At 46.2% G+C, this 26507-nt stretch overlaps 1 protein-coding gene across 1 annotated transcript in view; it reads left to right on the top strand.

Annotated features, from left to right (window-relative positions):
* The first annotated feature begins 12993 nt into the window (after positions 1-12993).
* The window catches only part of LOC119433438 (uncharacterized), a 37174-nt gene continuing 23660 nt past the window's right edge, over positions 12994-26507 (top strand). The window contains exons 1-4 of the mRNA XM_049658378.1: positions 12994-13229; positions 18851-19106; positions 21597-21710; positions 24793-24870. Of these exons, the coding sequence (XP_049514335.1) occupies positions 12994-13229; positions 18851-19106; positions 21597-21710; positions 24793-24870 (684 nt within the window). The remainder of the gene's footprint in view (positions 13230-18850; positions 19107-21596; positions 21711-24792; positions 24871-26507) is intronic.

The raw sequence follows: 26507 nt of genomic DNA, 5'->3' as shown, positions 1-26507 counted from the left end.
GAAACTTGGCCGAATTTTGGTCTCGCTCTCCCGTCGTAAGGTACTTAACTAGCGTTCGCGTCACACCGGAGACGAGAGCGCCTTCAAGCGCTGCAAGCTAGAGAGCTCGGCGCTCTGAGAACCAGGCGAATGTTTTTCGAGCACTCGAAAAAGGTGCAGCCGAACGTACAATTATGTACAGGCACAGCTTGGGCAACGCCAAGTGGTCAATAATAATCCGTGTGTGTCTGCGGCGCCAGCACCGTGTGCTGCACGCTTCCATGTGTCATCTTGTCGCACCGTGCACATCTGTCTCAGTCCTTTGTAAGTTACTCAGTTAGTTCAACAGCGCTCAGTAACGGAAACTAAACTAAACTAAAAAAAAAATTAAATCAGCGGCCTTCAGCGATTCCTCCTGGTCTATTCTTATTTGCTACGACGTAGCCGGCTCTCACAGCGTCTTCTCTGGAAAAAAAAAGAAAGAAAGAAAGAGAAAGAAAGAAGGGAACAAAAAAATGCGGACAACGTCGTCTTCGCCCGCTACAGTTTTATTAGTGCAGAAGTTAGGGCTCGCTGGATTGATACAGTTAGTGGAACCACAGCACTTAAGCGTCGCGGAAACGAAATACAAGGACGGTGCACTAACTTTCAACCGTGCTTGTCACTCTTGTACGCGTCGCTTAAGCGCTAATGGTCCCAATAACTGTATGGCCTGTTGCCCCCCGGCACCCAAAATACTGGCTCGGACGCTCTATTCGAGAGTATGCGTGGCGCACAAAGACCCGAACGAATTTCCAAGTTCCAATGTTGTGCGACGGCAGAGTCGACATCGCGTTCGGCTTCCAACTGCACACATCCGAAGGGACTTGAGTTCGAATCCGACAGTGAAAGTAGGCGACCAATTTCGATCGTCCTTTCCCAATATTCTCCTCAGACTAGGAGGCAGGTCAGGCAGCTAATCGCTCGTCTAGTCGGTTCTTATAGTCTACTGTTACGTTGCGAACGAGAGAAACCGCATTCTCTTGTTGTTATTTGTTTAAATACCTCGATTAAATGCTGAGGGCAGCACCTGCATGTACACAGAAAAAGTAAAACTTTCTTGGCCTAATAAACAAAGAGGAAGGCGCGACATCGCGATTTAGGTCCGAATGGTGATGTTACGGCTTGTACTTTCATGTCAACACGTGGCATTCTCAACGCACTTTACGAGTGCATTTCGTCGTTCGTGACGACACAATGGTCTATATGACACTATAGAGTCAATTTTCACGATAGCCTGTGGCAGGAATATGGTTAAACCACATTCATTCAGTTCAGCACGCACCCGACTAGAGTATATACATCCTGGACGAATACTTTACGCATTCGTGTCCGATGTTGCAAAAAAGTCGTGCAGAAGCCATCGATGATGATTGTCAGTATAAGCGATTAGTCAGAACGAACGAACGACTAAACGAGAGAGAGAGAGCGTTTCCTTTGTCGAGTCCAAGTTTCTTTTTATAACCTCCTTGGTCGAGTCCGACCATCGACCGACCATCGACCATCCATGAGAACGACCGAAAGAGCCGAAAAAAAAGTTATTCGTTTTAAAAAATTGAAAGCTGTTACATTGTAGGTCGGACACTGCGCTTGACGCAGGCGAGGCAGACGCAAGCTGACAAGCTGGAAGAATGGACGTTTATTTGCAGTGCACGTCGAAATACAAAGACAGGTTAAGGAAGGAGGGGAAGGGAAACAAAGTAAGAAAGCATAAGATAGACAACCATAATGACACGTATAGCTGTCGACTTCATCTGAGAAATGATAAGAATAACACTGCAGTTATAACAAAAGCAATGCGCAATAAATGCACAAATGGTCCCACGAGGCTATAGAGAGGGTGTATCAGAAGGATCTGTAGGTGGCATGACAGACGTACTAACGGCGCAGCGGGGAAAAAAGCAACCAGGGAAGCCCACTTGCAAGCTTTAAAATGAAGGTTTACTGTAGGAGTTCAAATAATACGTGGGAAGGAAAGAAATCGTTTTTGCTCGAAATTCAATGCATCGATTTCAACAACGTTTGTAGCAATATTAAATAAGGTTAAAATAAACCGACTGTGGCGAGTTAATTTTAGATCTAGGTCGTGAACTTCTTTAACGATAAATAAATTTAAAAAATGAGACGCTAAATCTAAATTGCGCTTCCTTTAGTTGCTACAATTCCGCGTTCTCTCTCAAATGCAACAAATTTCATTCGGGTATGTGGAGCGGTTGCGTAGCGACAGTATTTCCACGTTTCGCAGGTGTTCGAACTCGAAGCTTACAAAGCTTGCTCCCAAAATACTGTCGGTAAACGAAAGAAAAGAAGAACAAGCCGGCTCGACTGCTCGTTTCTCAAAGAAATCTTCACCTTTTCCTTCTCGCAGATAGCTCCACCGTCAGTTACTGCTACTCGGACTCGTGCAAGGCTGACGGTAAGCGAATGCTTATGATAATATCTACAGGGTTTTTTGCCATTTAGATCGTTATTGCACATGAATCTTTATATTCTGGTCTTTTTCGTGCCAAAACCAAGATATGATTATGAGGCACGCCGTAGTGGGGAACTCCACACTAATTTTCACCGCTCGCGGTTCTTTAACGTACACCCCATGCTCGGTACACGGGCGTTTTTGCATTTCGCCCCCATCTAAATGCCGCCGCCCTGGCCAGGTTTCGATCCCGCATCATCGGCCTTAGCAACACAACGACAAAGCCACTACGCCACCACGGCGGGTACACATCAACTTTTTCCACCCGGAAAAACAGAATGTATAGCTGCGAATAGCGGTAAGAAAGACCACAAAACATGGATGAATACAAATAATAAGTCTACTTGACACAATTTACGGAGATCTTAAGCGATCAGTTGAGTATAACCACCAGTATGGGAGAGTTTCGCGCGGCTTCGTAGATTTTACGGGTATTTCGACGAAACGGGTATCTTGAAAAAAAAAAAAAAAACTTTTTGCGTACACATGCTCCTCTGTGTTGGTAGGTCACCATTTCGCAGCGCGAGAAAAAACAATATCGCTCAAAATGCGTGCGGCGTTGGTGACTGTTGCCGGAGCCTGTGATATAAATAGGCACTTGGTGCCGCAGCTAAACGTCGCCTCCCTTCCCTCCCCCTTCCCCCCCTCCCCCACGGCGTCTCGCGCATCGGAAGAAGGCGCGTTTGCTCTACATATATGGTGATTGTAAAGGAGGAAAGAGACGCCTACTTCTGCAGCCCTTAAGGAAGCACGGCGCAGAACGCGCGTTTGTTCTCCGCCGTGCGTTCACTCCCCGTGAAAGAGCGCGTCCTTCGCGCCCTTTCACTCGCACATACAGCGTTCGGCAGCGCGCGTTCACGATTTCATCTCCATTGACGTCATACGGAACCTCACGGCGACGGCGACGGCGACGGCGACGCCGACGGCGACGGCGACGCCGACGGCAGAAATCTGCTTTTGAGTGTCCATATAATTGCTATCGCAATAAAAAAAAACCAGACCCATCCCGGCATGGGATGGGCACATACGCATGGAATGGGCCCAAGTTGTGAACCTGGCCAGACATCAGTCAGCACTGTAATATACTTTACACCCCTAAAAGCGAGACATCGTGTAAATCTGTCTATTACTCAAACCCCCCTCCCCCTCTAACACTGTTTGGGTGTTAGCGTGTGAGTTAGAGACACATTTACAACCTTTTTTCAAATTTAGGGGTGTAAATTATGTTACAGTGAGCGTCCGCAAAGTGGGGCAAAGAGGCAAGGAGCGCCTTCCTTTTAGAATAAACGAAAACGTCTCGCGCGTTTACTTCAGTTTTCCCATTTTGTTTTAGGGACCTGTAAGGCTGGAGCTATCATTGATGATTGTTATAGCCTAGTTTTATGTAAATGTTGCCCATATCCTGTCGTCCAAGTCCAGCGTGCGCGTCATTTTATGTTAAAGTGTGCAATCAATTGCACCCCGGCCGCCACCTTCTGCCTCCCTCCACATACAGAGTTTTTCTGGTGAGCACCTAAACGACAGACTACAATTTGTCGCGCACGCGATGTCTCTTCCCCAGCGGCCACGTACGCCACGGCGTACGCGAACGGAGACCCGTGCGAGGAGTTCTACGAGCTCATTTGCAGCGACTGGGAGTACACGCACAAGATACCCAAGTACCGGTACATCTACTCGGTCGCCCTGCAGCGCCAGGAACGCATCGCGGTCAGCCTCAGGAACCGGCTCAACCGTGAGTCATTATAGAGAGCTTGAGCTTTAGCTTGTTCGTAAACATATCATAGTTTACGAAACACACGGTTACCGGGGACGTGGACAGCAGGGGAGGTATTCTACAAGTGTCCACTTTGTTGATATGTCCACTTCAGCTGCTGCTGAAGTGCCGATTGGCTGGGCTGGGGCACCAGCGAGAAGGAAACAGGCGCCCACAATCAGTTTCCTTCCAGCTGGTTCAATTCCAGCCAATCAGCGGTGGCCGAAATGGACAGTCCACTATATAGGTGGACACTTACAGCTAAGTTTAAGCAAATTTAACCAAGAAGCGTGACTTACGCTATCCATCTGCGATAACTATAGTTATCTCTTAAAATATACCACAGATAAAAGACTAAAGCCTAACACTGCAGTCTCAAAGCATGCTGGCCCGTCCCGTAAGGCGGCCTATTTTGACAACAAAATCACACCGCAAAATGTTCTTATTGTGCTTTGCAGAGATCGCGCAATCTGTCGCAACTCCAACCACGGACGTTGAGAAACTGGCGTCGATGTTTCACACCTGCACCACTGGTAAGTGCAAGCTTTCCTGCATCATCAAGTACTACGCCCACATATAATGGTAACCTTCATTATAGCTGTACGCGAGGTTTCTCGGAGTACTCCGTGGTGGATGCGACCCTCGAAGTGGAGAAAACAAAATTTGGTGGACTCCGCAGAAACATTTCTGTAACTTCTGATGAGAAGCTCAAGCAAATAACTGTCAAAACGCCCAACTTAGCGTAGGGTATTACGAAAAGACGTTTGGTTACACTCTCACCACGGTTACCTCGTTAGTTCTCGTTTATTAGCTAAGGAGCCACAAATACTCAACGTGCGCAATGTCATCCGTGCTCATGCACACGTACAGTCACACGAGCGCTAAACAATGAAACATTTCGAGTCCCAGCTCCAGTTTCTATTATAATGACAAGGGAAAAGAACTTACAGCTCAGCGGTTTTGATGCCGTGGTTAACTTTTAGAGCGCAGCGCTTTGACGCCAGCTCCTGCCGCGAGCGTCGTACCTCGTAACCGAGCGAACGAGCACAGCGGAGGATGAGAGCGAACGCTGAGCGCAGCGGGGGATGAAAGACTGCGACAGCGAAGAGAACGCGGGAGGAAAGCAGAGGAGGAGGGTGCAGCGGAGCCATGAGGCGGAAATCGGAGGAGGGTATGGCGAAAGCGTGAGAAGAAAAACGTAGTGTCGCGCAAGACGGACTCTGCGGCGACGATGGCTACGAGATGGCGCCAGAGTAGCGCGCCGCGTCTGTTCACCAAAGCGCTATATGAGTGGAGCTCTGTCTGCGGCGGCTGCTGTGGATCGCGCCCACGCGTCACCCACGCGCTGCCTCTCGCGATCTCCCGATTAGCGAGACAGTCCGCCACCACTTCGCTCCGTTTGGAACGTGCCGCACGAGACAGATTGTGCACGCCAGCCAATATATCCCGAAATGAAAACGCGTGCAGAGCTGTGCTCAAATTTCGCATTAAGACTAGGGCAATCGTCGGCGAACTTTTTTTTTTCTTTTTTTTCCTTGAGCGTTTGAGCGCAAAGTGAGCATTAAGCGGATCTGCGCAAACTTCTTATTGGCCTTTTGTCTGGTTGCTGCTTTAGTGTACTCATTGACGTCAGATCCACAAAATACATTGTACACGCGGTGACGCTACACTTTCATGCCGACATTCAACCAGCAAGACAGCAACACGTGCGACCGAAGTGTTTTGTAGCTGCCTCGCTGATCCAAACCCTTTTTGAAAGCGTAACACATAAGGCAACACGAACAGAGATGGGCCGTTCTTCAAACCTCGTCCTCTTTCTCTACGCACAAGCGGGAAACCTGTATTAGACAACTTCATTATTTATAGCATAACGGAAAACCAAAAAATATTCGGCTAAAAATTCCAGTATACTGGCGCGGCTGATATTAAATTAAAGTAAGTCACAGCTGTGTTGAATATTGTATTTGTCTAGTTAATTTTATTCCGAGAGAATGAAGTCGGCATACATGTAACATTCTAACATCACGTGATTGACAACCTGCGTTCCGTTCCTCCTTTATCATATGTTGTTCCTAAGGCAGCAAAATAAAGAAAACTATTGCATAGTGGCGCCCCTTTTCGACACGATTACACAGTCACGTAAATTGCTTTTTGGCATCAAGGCCGCGGTCGCGTGCCGACACGTGCACGGCAATTGCTTCGAAGCCGATGCATTCCATACCAACAATTTTGAACTACTCGTACATTGCCGCTGATTTATATGAAGCGACCTTCAATCTGAACTCGGCGGCTCTTTTCCAACCAAATGGACATGACACCGCATCGCAGCCAAACGTAGCGCAGGAGACGCACAGCGCGATATGGCCTCCAACACGGCGTACGACTTGGGCCAGCCACATTCAACAAGTTCCCAGCTGGTTTCGTGCGATTACAATCTCAAATTGCTTTCTCAAGTTGCTGTGCTCATGAGAGGTTGTTACATAACTCAACTAGGGCAAATGTGTTTCTCCGAACAATATTCAGGCACTATATTTATAGTGCTTTTGCTTTTACCTTATTAAAAAGAATAAATTCTGTGGTTTTATGAGCCAAAACCACGATCTGATTATTATGCATAGTGAGTGACTTCGACATAGTTTTGGACACCAGGGGTTCTTTAACGTGCACAACTAAGTACACGAGTGTTTTCGCGTTTTGCCCCGTTTGAAATTCGGCAGCCACGGCCGTAATCGAAACCGCCACCTCGAGCTTGCTTTTTGATACTCGCATAGTCTGTCTCTGCTAATGTAAGACTATTTCCGACCACTTATTCTTTATCATTCTTACCTTTCACACGCACAATTTGTATCTCGATGACTAAAGTGCCTTCACATACACCACCTTGTATTGTCCTATATCTTTTTACGGCATGACGCAGCTAAAGCATTACGGTCAAAAGTTGCGTCAGTCTTTTTGAAGGACAACCTCTAATACCTTTAGTGCACACCATATGCGTCAACTCTGAGTTTGAAACAAATTTGTTGGCGTAAGCGAAAGCGCGTCAAAAAAGACTAGTTGTCTGCTGGGCTCGAAACTTACTCTAGCATTGCTTTACTGTAAACATTCAACCTCCCTTATTTTTTAAGGTGAGATCTAAATACTACAATGCACGTAATCGTACAAAGTGCGAAAATTAGAAATTTTTACACTGTGAACGACCGCAGAGCCTAAATTCCCGCTGTCCGTCATAGCGCGCCTATGCGTGTTCCGACCCAATATGGCGGCGCAACCAGACGTGTTACCACCCTGTACGGAGACGTGTTGCATCGAGGCACCCTACGGCAGCTGCGCGGGGAGGGGGGGGGGGGGGGGGAAGTTGGCCCAGAAAAGCTGCAGTTGCCGGGAAGCCTGATTAGTAGCCAGGAATCATTGAACGCTATCGGGTTCCACTCTTAAAGGCGAAGCTTAAGCGATCTCAATTTTTTTGTTTGCATCATTCTCAGCGCTTAGGTATACTATACGGCGTCCCCTGGACCCACTCCCCTATTCTAGCTACACTTTAGCATTGTTATCGTGCTATATAGCTGAACGATCATAGCAACAGAGTTTCCATCCATTCATTTTTGTAGGGAACCCTATGATGTAACCTAACCAGCTGCATGTTTAGCCCTGGACGAGAAAAATGAAGTAGGTACGTGGTCAGAAGAAAGAGCATTGGAACCATTCGGCCGTTTTCTGCACGTGGCATCGTTAAATTTGCATGTCTGGGACTATGACGATTGTATTCGAAGAATAGGAGGTCCGTGCCGATTTGAGTGTGCACCGTCGCGAGACATCGTCAAACAAATGACCTCATAGGCGTACAGCAAGCTTTGGTTCTTGCAGCTAACCAGAACAAAAACAGCGGAGAATGTGGGAAGAACATTTTGAAGTCAGGGCGCCGGCCTTGGTAACGCCAGCCCCGCTCCTTGGCTCTGAATTGCCGTGGAGCGGCAATTCAGAGCCATGGAGCGGGGCTGGCGTGCTCACGTTGGTGCTCACGTTGGTTTTTCCGTGCTCACGTTGGTTTCGACGGAAATTCAGGGCGCAGGCTCCTTTCCCAAGCGTATCACCCCTGAAGGAAGCCGAACGCCAGGCCGGGGTATGCTTGTACCCTTTTGAACCAGTGGGTGCCCGGCGGCGGTGGGAATCGAACCCACAGCCTCCCGCAAAAATAATTTTCAAACTGTCCGACGAAATGCATGGGCGTTCCAGTTAACTTTGTGCTTCAATGCATAAAACAGCGTTTTCCTCAAAAAGTTAACTGCAACGCCCATACATTTCGTCGGACACGTTAAAAATTAATATCTCGAAACTGGTTCAGTCCTGAGAATTCGTTCCAAGTGGATACGCCTTGCGAACTCAGCGGCTATAATTCGTAGATTGAAAGATGTGCCGTAAAATCATTAATTAAAAAGTTAACTAGCGTAATTATGTTCATTAATCAATTAGGCGTTTTGATTTCTCGTGGGAGTAATGGCCGCCTCATCGAGTAGTTTAGATCAAGGATTATAATTGTGCTATCTGCCACAGGCAATTTCTAAAAAATTTGGTGCAGCTAAAATGAAACACCCTGTATAGCTGAAAGATATTTTTTGTGTGGGAATCTCTATATGGACACACGGCGAGTGAATAACGTCTCGAATGTTCTCGGTCTCCACGCGCAGACAACGGAGACACCGCGTCGTTGGTGGCGAGCGCCACGAAGCTGATGCACTCCGAGTTCGGCTCGGACTTCCCCAAGAACCACAGCGACATCATCGAAAGGCACGCAGCGCAGCTGGGTCTCAAGTACGGAAATCATATTCACTTGACCGCATGCGCGCACACTCAATACTCGCTATGACGTCAAGCGTGACGTTCTTTGGTCTAAACTGCTCGTGCGGACGCGGTGTAAATTTAAATACCGTATAGACTCGTGTAAGGGCCGCACCCGTGTCAAGACCGGACCTCTAATTTGGCAGTCGAAAATTTTGAGAAAAAATATTCCATTGGAGAAGCAATAGCGTTCGGTGCCCCGATGCTGCGCGCGCTCATCGGCGAATTTTCGCGCGCTGCGTACTTCCACGTGCCGCTAATAGATGGCGAGACCTGCACGTTGACCTCTGATGCAATGATACATCCGGGGATCCGAGCTGTGCACAAGTCAAGGCTGCGCCGGCATCATCTTGACCAAAAGGTTCGGTCCCGTGTAAGAGCCGCACCTCGTCAAAATTGTAAAAAAAAAAAAAAAAAGTGCGACCCTTACACGAGTCTATACGGTATGTGAACCTGTGTGCGACATCAGCCGTTATTCCTACACCGTAAAATAGCTTACGCCCTTAAAATTGCATAAAGGTGTAAATTGCTTCACAGTGTACGTCCGCATGTGGGCGGAAGGCGTGCCGATTGAGAATGTCGTCAGCGTCGTCATCGTGACGTAAGTGTCCTCGTTACAGTCGTCCGGAAGAAAACAATTTGCCTGGTAGACGCGTTCAAACAGCGAAATCGTTTTGTTGTTGTTATTGCAAGTACTTATAGCTCGTAAAGCGCGACGCAGTAAACGAGACTATACAAAATATCAGTACGAGCGCCTCTGTCTAGGATAGACTGTAAAGCGATTCAGATTTTCCAGCGCGCAATTTTGTATACATTTAATTGCATGTGTTCCGCACTGATGCAGGTTAGCATTAAGTTCGTAAGAACAAACCTACTTCGGAGCGGTTTGTAAGAAGACGTGTTTAAACAAATGAATTGAGAGATAAAGGACTAAGGGAGACAGACAAGAACGTCGCTCTACTAACGACTGCAAAAGACAGACGTCCTTTTCTGGCTTCCTTACAGTCTTGTTTTTTGAGCTGTTAAAACTCGTCTTAGCCATGAATCAATAACCGAGTTAAATATTCTGAAGTTCGTAAGAACTTCTTACGAATCGTACGGAATGCTTCGTGAATGTGGGTTCAAGTTCTTGAGTCAATGAACTATGGGGATACGCCCAAGAGAATTGTACTCGCCCCCCCCCCCTTCCCCCTTTTTTTATTTTGCTCTATTTTTCAGGTATGGCCTGTTCCCCATAGCCCGAGTGATGGTCCGACAGCGATTTCCAGGACAGAGGGGCGCCATCCTCATGGTCAGTTCGCGCGCAAGGCTGGCGAGTGTCGCGAACGAATAAGTGTACGAGATTTTAGCCGAGCTTCCTGGAATTCTCATTAGACGTACTGTTCGGCTTAGTTCGTAAAGCATGCCATTGTTATGTCGAAAGCGCCAAAGATGACGCGAGAACAAAAAACAAAGAACAGGAATCACACGGGACCTGCGATTCCTGTTGGTAGCCCAGTATTGCTCTGGAATTTTGCCTTTTTTGCTGCAGTGTCTTGGACATGAGTTATGAGGACACGACAACAGTGGTAATGAAATTGGCGAGTTGGAATTGGCTCATTTTTTAAAAGACGCTTACAACGAGCGACAAGGCAAAGAACACGCATGCGTGCTGTCTACCTTCTTTGCCATGCGCCTGGTTCTAAGCGCAATTTCAAAAAATGAGTAGATTGCTCGCAAGGAAATAGAGCCGTGGCGAGGTATTCCAGTGGCTCTACGGCACGGCTGCCTGCAGTGCCATCTCCCGTGCTTTCATAGACAGAGTAGGCAAGCCAACCGGAGAGTATAATGTGCAGTCGATGACTTCTGCAGAAATCCTGGTTATTCTGGCCTCAAAGTTTCTTGTGTAAACGCGAAATCAACCTCCTCTAGTCAGCGCATCATCCACAATTTCAATGTGGTGGCATTCAACCTTCAAATGTGGCGACCCTGGCTCTATTACGTTTAACTCGAATTCGGTCGAAACTATGAGCAGTCCCACAGTAGGTGCCAGATGGGCAGTCGTGTCCCGAATTAATGGAGTCGCATTATAACCGCAATGTGAATTACAACCAACACCAGTAGCAAACGAAGAGAGTCGGGCTAGTGGGTGTTGATGCAATTGCTTTGACATAGTTAGACCAGTAGCTTGACGTCATCGTTGAAAAGTGTACGATCGCTAAATCTGCACTAACCTAATGAACAGAATCTTGGAGGCTAAATGCGGAAATTGGAGGCATAGCATGGAGCCAGTTGGCACAAAGCAGGACATATACCCTAATATGACCTTGCTTAATAAGCTGCTGCTCTGTCTTATGGAGTTAGTGCGTCAACAGAGTCCTAACTTGTCCGTAAATGGATGCGTTTGCGTACAAGCTAGCTAATAAATTAACTGTAACATACAGAGCTTTAGCGTGTCCGGTATTCTGGTATACGCAGGCTGATTGGGCGGACTGCCGGGTGGGCGGAGGCGTAAACGTGAGCAGCAGGATTGGTGGCGTCAACTTCTGGCGCAGGGCTGAACCAGTGAAACAGAGCTAATATCGCAGTAACCAGTTGTATTCTACTTCGCTGCTGCTTCATGTTTTCGGCAGAGGCGTAATCGCGAACGCGTTGCCTTTTTAAATGTTTAAAAGGTTTACGCTTGGTTACGGCCATATTAGCTGTGTGTTCGGCTGGTTGAGCTCTGCACCACTTGGTGGCGCCACCAGTCTTGCCACTTACGCCTCCGCTCACCCGGCTGTCCACTCACAATCATCCTGTGCATACCGGAATACCCGACATGCTAAAATGACATTCAACGAAAAACCTGGTTAACGGAGCTGTGAACGGTATATCAGCGCTGGCAGCAACAGCTTGTGGCGTTTTGTCCAACTGCAACTTGCTTGAATTGTGCTTGTGGTGCGAGTGCGTTCTCGCCGAAAGGACATCGTAAAATGACTGCCCATGAACAATTATGCTGCTACCGATGCTTTGCACCAGCAGGTAAGTAGAATGTGGTGGCTCTGTGCAAAAATAGCGTTGTGTCCTCTCCAGTTCAGCTCTGCGTTGTTGCTGAAGGCAAAATGCTAGAAGGATCGATAAGCATGTATAGCTTATCTGATGAGCTCAAGCAGGCTAGGTGAATATTTGGCACAACCCCGTTTCACAGGTGACGCCAGTAAATCATAATCTACAGTCCACCTCTCCGGTCACCTATGGTTCCGCAAACACTAATGCGCCTACTGTAGTGTACGATACGTCTATATATATGCGTACAAGCCAAAGCTCTCCAATGCCACGGTTCTGAGCATCACGTGTCTCCCCGCCCCGCGCAGCTGAGCATTCCGGACACGACGATGCTGCCGCGCTTCTACCAGGACCCCGACACTTCGGGAGAGGGCGTCTTCTTCATCGACAACGAGGACATTCCGGGCAAGATTGCCCAGATACTCTCGGACTACGGCCTCAACGCTACCCTCAGCACTAACATCTACGAAATCGACACCGCCATAGCGTCGGTAAGTGCCGGTGCGCGTCACGTTGGAGAATGTCAATGCACAGCCTCCTCAGACCCCTTGTAGATCATAGTGTATGACCTTCCGACACACACGACTCCTGGGAAACGAAACCGAAACTGGTTCGTAGATAAGCAATAAGAATAAATAATCTAGGAAGCTCCACGGCTTGTCACTATTTTTTCTCGGCTTTTGGCCTTCAGGGCCTTTACCTGACGCAAAAAGAGGAAGACGAGAAATTGTAAGCGACCTGTCAGTGCTGATTCAAGGTAAAACAATTAAACAAATCAGCAATCCGTTGTTTTCAGCGTACAAATCGGGAAGCCAGTCGACAGATCAGTCACCCAACCAATCTACCAACGAACCCATCTACGGATTCACCAATCTATATCCACGCTATGCGGACGACGCAGGCATACAAGACGGCGCGTCGCAGCTCGCTGGACAAGCCCAACCTGGCGACGCGCGGTGTTCAGCTGCTGAAGTGGATCCCGTCACGAGTTTGGAAGTGGAACGAATTCCTCGAGCCTTTCTACGGCACCACCGTTCCCGACGAGATGTTGGTGCGCTACGAGTACCTGCCTTACTTCCAGAACTTCGAAGTAAACATCGACGACGTGCTAAGCGCGAAGCCGTGAGTATTAACTCAACCGAGTTTCTCCGAAGATGACCAAGGTGGAAGCAGATTTGGTCCATAAAAATATGTCGTAGTCGTAAAAATCATAAGGCGACAGATCGTGGGGAAATAGGCCTTACCCACGTGTTGGGCAAGCGACCATTTCTACACTCTTAGCACGGTAACGTTTATTTTAACCTATAACTGCAAGTAACGTATAACATAAAGGTTACTCGGTGACTAAAAAAACTTGATCTTTATGTTTTCGTGAATTTCCGTCGCGGCTAGAGGTTACATGTGCCGAAGCGTATATTTTAAAGGTTACTGCAACGCCAAATGTCTTGTAACCTTTAGATTGTAACTTCTAAAGGAGTTGCCATTCGTGGCTTAGGGGACCTACTGTATGGATTGGAAGTTTACTTATTATTGTGTCGTATTGCTATCCTGATGTGGTGTTTTTAGCCGGGACTAACCTATACGATATGTTGTGCGCCCGAGGGAATGAGGCTGGTTGGACTAGATTAATATTTTATTGATACCAGTAGGGTTCTTCGGTTTCGCAATGTAAAAAAAAATTAAATCTTGCACGAGCGTATGCTCAAGAGAGACAGCAGCAATTCATTCGTCACTGATCTCTACTGCACATGTGCCATTATAATCTAAAAGGAAGCCACAGAAACAGTGAACATACACCGGAGAATATTGTGGCAAACGATGTTGTGGCATGAATTATCACTACGCGTTTCAATGTGATGGAAAGCCCCCCGCTACCGATACAGACATTTTAGGCTGTGGTATAAAACACAGACTTGTGGGCCTGCACAAAACCTAAAAGCAGATGCATTATGGTGATTGAATATATATTTGTACCCAATATTCTTTTTTTTCCCTTGTGTATCAATGCACCTTATATTCGCGTTTGTTTTATATTCTCCTGAAACGCGACACCCACTAACAGCGGGCGCACACTGAAGGCCGCACGTGGGCGCACGCTAGAGTAGTGTAAAAGCTCGACGACCGACAGAATCAAAGCGTCGAGCAGGCCGAATAACTAATCTGCAGGGCGAGAAAGATGCTTCGTAATCAGACTTACTTGTACACTGCAACTGAATGTTTTGCCACCGCGCTTTCTTTTCCTTCTTTTCTTTCTTTTTTTGTATTTCGATGTATAAGAGGGAGTGGTTCCTAAATTACAGCAAATGTTGGGTTCATTAGAGAACGCCAGACACGCACCAATTTTGCCCGCTCACTAACACGCGAGAAAGACGCCCCTACATTCACATGACAGCAGGCGACAGCCGCTCCAGTGAGGTCTCGTAGAGAGATGAACGTGCGCTCACGGTGGGAGGCCACAATGGCGGCCGGCCAAATGAGCAGGGAGAAAACATACAAATACAAACGAAAAGCAACATCCTGAAACATTAAAATATTAGCATCTTGATATATATGGTCCTGTGATACTTTGACGGAACCGTAGTTTGATTATTATATTTAGTTGCGCTAGATGCGGGGCGTAATCAAACGCGCTTCAGCTTCAGCCACACATGAGCGCCGTCATATCTCCTCTGCATTGCGCAGTTCTCGCGATGCATGCTGGGAAGAGTATGGCCGGTGGTGTCGTTTTAAAACGGTCGTGTCGCGCTTTGTTTCATCCCTTTACCCACGTTTTTACGCTCTCCGATTTGGTGGCGTGCGCTTACCAAGCGTATTGTGTGTCTGAGTCACTCGTGACGGGTGGTACAGTTACCAAAAGGACTCCTAAAGGCTCGCGCGCCGCTGAAAAGAAGCCGTGACGCCGGACGTGGAGCACGGACATGTTTGGCGTGCTGCGTGGCCGCTGCGACGAGACTCATTGCCGATGGCCAATGGTAAAGGTTCTTCGCTTACCTGAGAGTGGTGAGCATCGTTTGTGTTGTGACTGCTGTAATGAATGCCGAAGACAGCAATAAATGTGACCTAGGTAAGCAATGCTTCCTGTTCAACTATCTATTTGCTGGTGTGTGTTTGTCGTATATTTCACCGTCAATTCTTGCTCATGCTCGCACTGTTCAGTTTTATTTAAGTGAACTACTTGCTTGCTTCATAAACACTGTTGTTTAAATATTTTTTATCACTATCAGTCACCGTGTTGGTTATTCTTAAATCTGAAGTTTATGTTGCACTTTTGTGCGGACGCACATTGACCTCATGCGCGGAACTGATGTTTTGTGCTGATATTCATTTTGTAATCACTTGATATTGCATTTTGACTGTTAAACTGTCACATTATTGCGGTGTTGTTTTTTGTACTTGTACTGGAGGGGAGTACGAACTGACTTGAGAATTCATTTTCGTTCAGTTTTTTTAATCTTTAATTTTTATTCTTACCGACATTTCCTAGACAGAAGAGTATATTCGCCTTAGGCGTGTTTAATTATTTGTTCTGTGGTAGTTTTTCATCTGTTTGTGGTTTATTTATGTCTCTTTCATTACATGTTAATAGCTGTTGTTTGCAGGGCGACGCTAACACATAACTATGAGATTGTAAGATTACTTTTCTGTCGTTGTAGGCTCCACTACACAGCAAGGAGATCTGAAAATTAGCAACTGACATACTAACAGCAAAGAGACATGATTGTGCTCGAAACAGGGATGAGATCGGCCTCCACGTGGAAGTCTAAAACTTATATGTATTTGTATTTGAACATATTGTACACGAACCTTCAACATTTCTCTTTTTTTTTGCCCTATTCCTCGTGATGCTGTAGAAATTTGTGATGCCAGGCAGCGCTGTACTCAGAGGTTTTTTCATTACTGCTTCATGGCCGTGGAGAAGAAAACAGACCAAGGAAAAATGTAATTTTGCTTGTGAAGGGAGAACTTTGAGTTACCTTGTTTTGTATATGCAAATAAACATGACATTTTCACTAAATGTTTTGTGTCAGCTTGCCTTCTCACAGCTGCTACTCACATCATTTCCAGAATGTGGGTGCTGCCGTCTCATACCTATATATATATATTTTTCGATACAAGAAATGTTGCATGCAGAAATGCGTATTCATTCTGAATTGTGCCGCCTTTTCAGATGTGCTTTCCACTTGTGCAAAATATAATTATTAGAAATCTCATTATCATGTGATGACGACATGATACTTTTTGCAAAAAACTTTTAACATGGTCCGCAGCAAAGAAAAATGTTGCGGGACGAACCTTTATACAATGCATTCACCAGTATACAAAAGCAACATACCGTGCATTTCATAAATTATTTTGTGTTTTGCACATTTAACCCAAAATTACCAATTATGTGCCAGCTTATTTCAAAAGGTACAACTCTTGATGCATTGTGCATTCTATACTAATTCCTGCAAGCTGCCTTGTGTAAATGAGCTGCGCTGTAAAATAGCAAGGTGGCAAAGGTTTATACGTTGTTAACCAGTCTGTCCATGAATATTAAAAAAAAGATAATTTGAGACGAAATGTTGAGGCTAGCTTAGCAGGGCCATTTGAGGAATTATCAGGCATTGCCTGGGATATTATTTGGTGTAGCGAGGTTATGATTTCTGCTGAACAAGTTTTATAATCGCAACATAATTTCAATAATAATCATTAGTACGAATGGCGCCAATGTTTGACTGATTAGCATGTAAATAAACAATCGTGGTTAACGGCAGAGCTGGCCAATCAGCACGCCATATCCGGTTGCTGGAAGCATTCTGCCACAGGATAGTCTCAAAAACACATACTGTGAACATGCCATAAAATGCATTGCTGTTCCAGTTGAGATATTTACAGAATTTTGCAGCAAACATGCCATAAAATTCATTGCTGTTCCAACTGAGATATTTACAGAATTTTGCTGCAGGTTGTGCAGAAAGAATAACTGAAACAGCAACGCACTTCATTGCAGATTCAATTTCTCGAACTTGGTGCCAGGCACAATTATGGCAAATCGGTATGCTTTCAGTACTAGCTGCCTTCAATGTGCAATTACATGTTCCCAAAGAAATGAAAAAGCTAATTAGTAAAATTTTCTTCCCAAATGTATTGAGTATCGCGCAAATGCTGTCTGTCGCCACTATGAAGTTTTCACAGCAATAAAATGTCATTTTGTCTTAAAACCTGAATATCTTTTTGGTTTTAGACAATGAGTCATGTCTAAGAAATTAGGGCATAACCCCTGCGGCCATATTTAGGAACCTTTTTTTCTGTAATCTTTCGTATAGGCATCCAGTCTTGCACGTTTTCACCCGCACGTCCTTCTGCGCACGCACATGAATTTTGTGCATTGCTCCTTCAGCCATCCATTGAACTTCACTGCAGGGCACTAGCGTAACTCACTGAGCAGCGTTTTCAGAAAAAGTGTATTTCGGAAGATCAGCCGAATTTCAACAACTTTCCGTTGGCTACGTCGAAAGGATACCTTTTTCCGATAACATAAGCTTTTACGGCGCTTAATCGTAAATTGCCTGCTGAGTTATAGCAGTGATTTAACCTTGACCAAAGCGCAAATATAACGCAGCATAGAAGTTATGACTAAGTGCCTTAAATGCCTATATTTTCAGAAGAGTGCATCCTCCTGACGTTGGTAACCGAAAGTTGTAGAAATTCGGCCGATCATTTGAAGGAGAATTTTTATGAAGTTCTGTTCAGTGAGTTACACTAGTGCATTGCGTTGAAGTTTGGTGGTTGGCCGAAGAATCAATGTCCTAAATTCATGTACATGCGCAGAAGGACGCACGTGCGAAGCCTTGCAAGACTATGCCTATACGAAAGGTTACATACAAAAAGGCTACGCGTACCTATACTAAAGGTTACTATATAGTAACTTTTAGTATAGGTACACGTAGCCTTTTATTTTATAGGTTACACGTTGGTGAGAGTGTACCCTTCATTAAAGGTTACTTAAATAAAGGTTACTATGTAACTTTTTTTTATAGGTGCACAAATTTGTGAGAATATACCCCTTTAGTAAACGTTACCGTGCTAAGAGTGTAGCCGCCAAGCCCACGGTGGTGAGGGCTTCTGTACCTGTACCTTTTCGCGCTACAACTATAGTTCTCTGTCATGAATACCAACAGCCCACACTGCTGCTTAAGGAGCGATCGTGACAAACGCATCACTAATAACTACCAGGAACCAAACAATGTTGAGTAATGATCTGGCAACCATGGAGGGCTTACTTCCCAAGAGCTGGCGCGCAGACGGGCCCCGGATAGAGGGAGGGGCGGCGTCAGACTAGGTTGCCTGGAGGAAGGTAATGAAGTATAGGAAGGAACATTACGTCACGAATACAGCCTTGGCAAGCCGACTCACCGTGAAACTATTCCCTTCGCTTTCTCGCTCGCAGAGTCGGCCCATCACGTGACATCCCAGACTCGGCGTATTGGTCGAGAATGTTTTGTTCCCGGTAGTTTTCAATTGTTGCGCACTTCGGTTGCTCTGCCTGCCAGCGCGGGGACACTAAAACCTACCGCGCGCTCTGACGTGGCGATCACGTGGTAATTGGGCCGACTCGTATGGCTTCAGTGGCGTCACGCATGCTCCCTCCTAGTTATTTCCTTCCTCCGTGGTAGGTTTCACGAGACCGTCCGTTCCCCCCAATTCAAACTGCAAGCGCTGCTTAAATTGGCGCGCGGCCACTGACGCGCTGGTCGCAGCATCGTGACGGTGCACTTCCTGGCGCTGCGACTGCTTCTGTGGCTGGCGCCGGCGCTGACCACGGTCGACGGCGAGCCGCAGAGCCTGACCGAGTTCTACACGCTGTACGAGGTTGGCCTCCGGTACCCGGCGAACCCTGCGCACCGGCAGCGGCGTTACCACGCCTGCCTGCGCGTGCTCGACCGGTTCATGACGCACGCGCTGACCGTCGCCTTCGAGAAGGTCGTCGAAGACAAGAAGCACACCGCCTCGCAAGTATGCATATACGCACGCCTGCGCCGTGGTGTCAGCGCTGTGCTGCGTCGCGGCCTCTTTCGGAAGCGTGCAGTCAACCACAAAAGTTTACGGACCACGGGATCTCGGGAAAACGTTCGATTCCCGAGCGCGCAGTGGGGATATATCGACGCCTCTTCTAGATGCTCGTACTGTCTTGCGCTAGTACGGGAGGCAGACCTACAGCACTTGCTATGGACATGCCCTGGTCTGCAATCAGCTCGTCGAAGTCATCTGAGCCGTGTGGGTCTCCACCCGAATCGGCCGCCAGACTTACACAAGTGGATCTTTGGCCCTCATCATCGCTCGTTATTGGACTTAATGCATGAGACAAAGCTTCACAATCACGTGTAACACTTCCTTGTGGTGCTGTAAGGCAAACTAACGCAATTAAAGAATTCCCGGGCAGCCTGTAGAAGCAGCCAGTAAAACTGTATACGACTATGTTGCTAGCATATTCTAGTCGAGGCCCGACATGCAAATAGCAGGTTGCGTTGTGAGGCTGCGTAGATATTCAGCTTCTTCTTAGATTGCATGGTCCGTAATATTTTGTGGTTGACTGTACATACTAAGCGATCTTGCAGCGTTTGCATGGGAAGACACAGTATAGACTAACGGACGGACAGATACGCACACAGATGGAAAAACTGACATACATACATAATTAGAAGAATTAGAATATAATTGAAATTTATTTATTTATTTATTTATTTATTTATTTATTTATTTATTTATTTATTTATTTATTTATTTACTTATTGCAGGCCCTAGACGTGCACGAGAAGAGCAGGTACAAAAACAAAAGAATATGCACAACATTGCGGCACGGTAGGCAAAACTTTATGAACGCATAGATAATATTTCAGACAAGTTTCAGACTCAGTGTGAGTGATTGGTGCAAGTTTTAGTCTGTTCTATTCTGTTGTTGTTCTAGGACAGAAGGCGCTCTTAAACGTGTCGGTTCTGGCGTAGTACGATGTAAAAGAATGTGACTTCTCATGTCGTGCTGGTCTAGCTGCTAGTGGTGACGGGTACTCGTTGGGGTCGACAGCAAGCTTGTTAGTCAGGAGCACGGATAGGAAATGAATCCGCTGAGATTTTCTGCGTAAGTAGAGTGGCTATAGATAGCGTTATCTTTCATTACTTGGGAAGAATAATCACGCCGGCAATACTTGGAGTAAATTAATCTGACGGCTTTTCTCTGTATTCCTTCAATCTCGTTATTGCTGTCGTCAGTATTCGGGTCCCATGCAACGCATGCGTATTCAAGCGTGGGTCTGATAGTAGTAGTATAACTTATAAGTTTAGTGCTTGAATGGGGCGTTGTGTAGCTTAATTGTCTTTGTAACCATAGTTTCCGAAAGGCCGACGTGCAGATTTTATCAATGTGCAAGAGCCAGTATAGGTTAATTATTATCGATAGTAACTGCCAGGTGTTTGTGGCTTGAAACATTCTGTAAATATGAAGAGCCAATAGTTGAAGTGTTAAGACATGGTACTTTCTTAAGCGTGACACGAAGAAAGAAAGCATATTTACTGCTTTAATGGTCACTGCCCATGTATGGCACCAAACGAGTGTTCTGTTAAGGCAAGTTTAAGGTAAACTTGATCGTTACTAGTACTTATCTCGTGGTACAAAAGACAATGGCTAGCAAAGAAAAAAGAAAAGAAAATGTTAGTAGGACAATGTACAGCGGTTACAATGTCATTAATTTACAACAGGAACAGTAGGGGACCCCGGATTCTTTCCTGGGGTACCCCGAATGTTACTGCACGATAGTCCGAGTGTTGCCAGATCTATTCCCACAAACTGCTTTCGGTTAATTAAACATTCAGCAATCACGCATATTAATATTTCTGACAACCCGAAATTTCTGAGTTTAAATATTAGGCGGTTGTGAGGTACAAGGGTCGAATGCTTTGCTAAAATCAATAAACATCACATTTATCTGGTCATTGTTGTCAAGGGATGACGCTAGTGTAGGGACTAGTGTGATTAACTGAGTGATTGTTGGGTGGCCTTTTCTGAACCCGCGTGCTGGAAGATTGTCAAGGAGGAATGGTCGTCTATGAATTCATTCATTTTCTTTCATACTACGTGCTCAAAACAAAAATACGGATAATAATAAAAAATTCAAGGGGCACTTAGTTATCCCTACGTGGATGAAAGCGAAAGCTATGCGCCCACGTCAGCAGAAGCGCCGCAATGTCACGTGACCAACGGTGTTCGTCGCAAAGTGCGCACAACGCAAGGTCTTGGGTTCAACTCCCGCCAAAGGTCGTGGGTTCGGGGTGCATTGATTAAGTGTGCCTTAAGTAACTTCGCCTTAATTAAAACCAAAGGTCGTGGGTTCGAATCCCACCAAATGTCGAGAGTTCGTAGCCTTCTTCGACCATCGTGTGGTCACGCTCTTCCGCCTCATGAGCTATGTAATGCTATCGCACTAATAATCCCCCCCCTTCTCCAAACAGATGCAGGACATATTCCGCGCCCTGATCCGCCAGAACCTGACCACAGCAGCAGACAAGAAGTTCTCGTTCAGTTCGCACACCAATGCCCGTTCGCGGCTGCTCTCCTACAGAAAGGTATAGGCACGCCGAACGGCACGCACGGGTGCAAACACGTGCACGCTTCTAACTTGCCCCGACCAACATGGCCGCCGTTCTCGCTAGTAGCACTGTTAGTGCTGAGGCGCGCATGTTGACTGCTTGGGCGGGGCAGGAATGACGACACCAGCCCGCATGTTGAGGCATTAATTGCGATTCTAAACCGAGGTTCGTTATCCTGGTTAGGTGAAACGCTGTGTGTGGCGAAGCGCACTTGCAGGCTTTGCATATCGTCAATTAGAATGCCGCTCCTACGCGTGTCGATCGTTGAAAATAGACTAGAATGAAGTGGAGAGGTCATAGATTTGATTAAAGTTGGCAAGAGGAAAACCTGGCGCTGTTGCGAGCATGGCGATTCCGGGATGTGGTGGCTTCGGATTACCGTCGTTCTCGACAATCCAGGACCCCTTCACGGGGCGCCTGGCTACATCTTTGCGTCTGCGCAATGGTTTATCATCTCCAAAAACAGCGTGTAAAACGCAGTTTTTTTTTCTTCTAAGTTACACAAAATCCCTTTTATTCTATCATGCAATTCTGCATGTTACTCACAAGGTTTACGTTTGATGCCAGCACTGACTAAACGAAACATTACGCTTAAACGTAAAGCGTTGAAACGTAAAGTGTGCTGGCGAGCCGTCTGAGTTGGAGGACAAATGACGACTGATGTCTTCGCTCACTGTGGGACGTGCCTCACTCAATTTTTGTTTGCCTCCTGAATAAACTGTACCAAAACATGCAGTATGGGCGAATCGAAACTTTTTTATAAACGTTTATTTCACCGAATCATAATCTGGGGGCCCCGCCGTGCACGACCATGTTTGAGCCCACGTTCGAGGCAAAGCCATCACCCGCCGACATGCCAGCGTTCCAAAGGCGTCACAACAAACGTCCGGAACTTCGCACAGACAGTGACACTAGATTTCGCTATCGGTAATATTGTAAGAAACTCTATGAGGGAGACCATGACGTCAAGAAAAAAAAAACTAAATTTAGAAGGAGGCATGACGACACGTTGTTAGCCTCGGCAAGCCACCGTTCTACAACGCTGTCCCCTCCCTCTTCCATTCTCCCTTCGTAATCCCATCTGCGCGTCGACTTGGCGACACGCAAGTGTGCTCGTGGCCTCTTAGATGAAGCAGCGCGCGCTGATCTCGGAGGATATGTTGTTCTAATTGATTCTGCCGCTTTAGCTTGCGCGATGGAATAAATGCAGTCTGCTGCTCAACTTAAGTGCGGTGCTAAAGCGCGGAAAACGAGCTAACCAAAATGAAATCATAATAACAATAAAAGAAGCTGCAATAAGGTTTCTCAAGTAATCCAACCTAAATCGTGAGAATATCCACGTGTTACCCAGGCTTTTCGTGTCAGCTTAAACGACCACAGCGCCGTATTTTTCGCTAGTATTCGTAGTATGAAACCTTGAGGTTGTACCATTGCCTCAGAGATTGACAGTGCACTCGGTGTGTTGTAGTGCGCGCCACCAATCTCGGAGATCATGGTTTATTTATTTATTTATTTGCATTAATGGTTGCACGTAATGCTAGTGCCTCCCGGCGACACGCCTATACCAATATGTTACTCGACGCGAAATGAATCGCTTCGCGTTTATTTTCGCGTGATGTGAAAGCAAAAATTGACAATGACGAAGTGGCTGATTCAAAAACAAGTGATTTATCTTCGTATCTGCACTCATCACGCTCTAGGTACGTTCCTGTGTGAAATTCAATTAAGATGTTTGACTTACTCAGTGAAACTCATATGGAAAGACAGTAATATACGGAAGTCATTTACTGTAGTGATGTACAGTGACAGTGTCCAGAATGTCCACGAAAGGACCCGCCGGGGTGGCTCAGTCAGATAAGGCGTTGCGCTGCTGAGCACGAGATCGTGGGATCGAATCCCGGCCCCGGCGGCCGCATTTCGATGAAGGCGAAATGCAAAAAAATGTCACAGTTTCGCCCTGAGGGCGAAGCAATGAATGCGATAGCAACACAGCAATGTCATACGAAGTAAGGTGAGCGGCTTTGGTAGCAATATGAATTGTAGTAAACATGAGCTGATTAAGTAAGCAGGTGTGCTGCGGCGTAAGTAGACCGACATGAAGAGAGACTCGATGACCACGAGTAGGCGCGTGTGAAACGGTGGTGTTGATGAGAAGCGCTTCCCGTGGGCAGCGCTTGCGAAGGGACACACCTGTAGCGCTGCACTGCCGATCCGGGCAGCATTGCATGTGTAGCGTGCGTTGGAAAATGTGACCCGACTATTACTAACTGAATGAACAAGCGTGGTGTGAGCGCGCACAAACAAACACGAATAGATCACACTGAATGACTGCAGACAACGACTGTCAAAACGCTGGCAGCAAGCATACGCCGCAGCGGGCGAAGGTACGTGCGGTCTATCGCAATTGCTATCGCAATAAAACGCCCGTGTGCTTGCGTTGTAGTGCACGTTAAAGAACCCCAGGTGGTCAAAATTAATCCGGAGCCCTCCACTACAGCGTGCCTCATAATCAGAACTGGTTTTGGCACGTAAAACCCCAGAAAGAAGAATGTCCACGAAAGGAAGAGTTGACGCTAAATATCATTCGTACCACATTGTTTAAATTGAAATGAAATTCTGAAGTTTTATGTGTCAAAACCACGATCTGATGATGAGGCACGCTGGAGTGTTGGGGCTAATTTTGACCACCTGAGGTTCTCCCCATAGGTTCAACTTGGTAAGTGGAACATCATTGCAAATATATTCCACTTACAGTAAAACCTCGTTATAACGAAGTTGAAGGGACTGCCAAAACTGCTTCGTTACACCCATTACTTCATTATGTCCATTACTGCACATACTGCACTACGAATCTCTACGGTGATTTCAATGGAAATTTCACTTTGTTATGTTCATTATTTCGTTATATGCCGTTTCTCTATAACGAGGTTTATTTATTAAAACCTACGTGCAACGACATTAACAGTATGCTGTTGTTAAGAAGTGATCACGCGTTACACGGAGTAGTAAATGCGCATTCTTACATCTCTCTCCTACTGGAACTTTAACCTCGGTTCAGACTGGGAAGCTGAGAACGTTCGTGTTCCAACCGGAGAAGAACATGGAGCGAGTGCTGCGCTTCATCTACGAAGGCGCCGTGAGTCCCGCTACATACTTTGTTACAACCGATGCAACTTTAGCTTAGTTTCGTGCTTAGCAGGTAACAAGAAAGCTTGGTGCTAGGCTAGTTGGACCTAGCTCTAGTCCCTGTCGCTCTCTCTTCTCCTCCTCGTCTGTTTTGCGCGGTATGTCTTTACAGCTAGGTTCCGTGCAAAACAATGCTATAACTAGCGCTAGTCCCTGTCTCTCTTCTCCTCCTTGTCTGTGTTGCGCGGAATCTCTTTACAGCGAAGATCCGTCCCAAAGACTGCTATAACGTAGCAGGGACGTTACCACTAAGCCCTGTACTATCAAGCAATCCACGACTCCAAACTCTTCCTCCACTCCAACCAATCGAACACAATGCCGCCTCGCGGGCGACAATGACACTACGCTTCTCAAGAATTGCCATGCGATCTGAAAGAAGCTCAATGGCCGCTCATGTCGAAGGGTAGCGTTACAAACCACTTTCTCCCTGATACATGTAGTAAAACCTGATTAAATCAAGCACTCTAGGTGACTATTTCTCTCCACCCCGTTTCAAATGGCGCAGAACTCGACAGAAGTTCGACAGATGGCCGAAGGCGCAAAGTCCGAAATTCCTCGACACGCGTTATTCAATAAGTAAGCGCAACACATTAGTCCCCTTTAGTTTTGCTTTAGGTGAAATCCTTACCTCAGGCGCTTCTAACTCGACTCATGGCAACGGAGAAATGCTTTGCCCGATGCACTCTGAAAGCTGATCTAGAGATTCTTTATGATTTAGACCTCGCATTATCTTAAGCAGAAGCGCCGTGATTCGGGAAATTTCAACAATCGGCATTACACCATTATTTCTGCCTGCAGAACAGATGTTGTTGCTGAACGTGCCCACTTAAACACACACGGACAAAGAAATACACAACCTTAGGGCAAGAAAATAAACAAACACAAGACTTATGACTGTTTCTGCGTTTGTGTGTCTATCCGGAAGTTGCGCCGCTCCTCTACATTAAACAAAAAATGGTAATACCAACTAGCTCACAAACAACTAGCTCTCGTGCCAGAAGATCAGGCACGAGATCTTTAGCAGCTATTAAAGGGACACGAAGGAGAAACAATTCTTTGAGCTATGTTAGTAAACTAACTTTTACAATAAAGAAAAAAGGATTCTTGCCATGACAAGACGCTTGGTAAGTCAAAAAAGAGGCAAGGACAGACGATAGGTGGCGACACCACCTTGAAGTTCCCGCACCAGTCCGCCGTGACGTCATTGATTTTGACGGTATCTATAAAGGCCTAGATCATTTTTATGTGTAGAAATCGACTACATTGCATTATAAAAGAGCAAAAGGCTGAACTTGGAAATTTTTCGAGAGCTTAACGAAAACCATGACGGCCCAAATGCCATATATATGATTTGAAATCGGTGACGTTACCCAGACGTACCGGCCCTGGGTGTTCGGCGCGAAATTCAAAAAATGAAAACTTTACATTCATTTTCTTTTCTAATATTAAATATACTACAGCAGAAATAACGAAAGTGTAGAGTTCTTCGAGAATACCTTATCAATGAAAACTGACTTAGCGTTTGTACGAAGTGTCCCTATAAACCTTACTTCATGCAGGTTTTGTGTCAAATGTCGCAGGGATCAT

Source organism: Dermacentor silvarum, chromosome 11, assembly GCF_013339745.2.
Source record: "Dermacentor silvarum isolate Dsil-2018 chromosome 11, BIME_Dsil_1.4, whole genome shotgun sequence".
Lineage (NCBI taxonomy): Eukaryota > Metazoa > Arthropoda > Arachnida > Ixodida > Ixodidae > Dermacentor > Dermacentor silvarum.
Note: the sequence above shows the minus strand (reverse complement) of the source record. Positions and strands in the feature narration are given on the sequence as shown.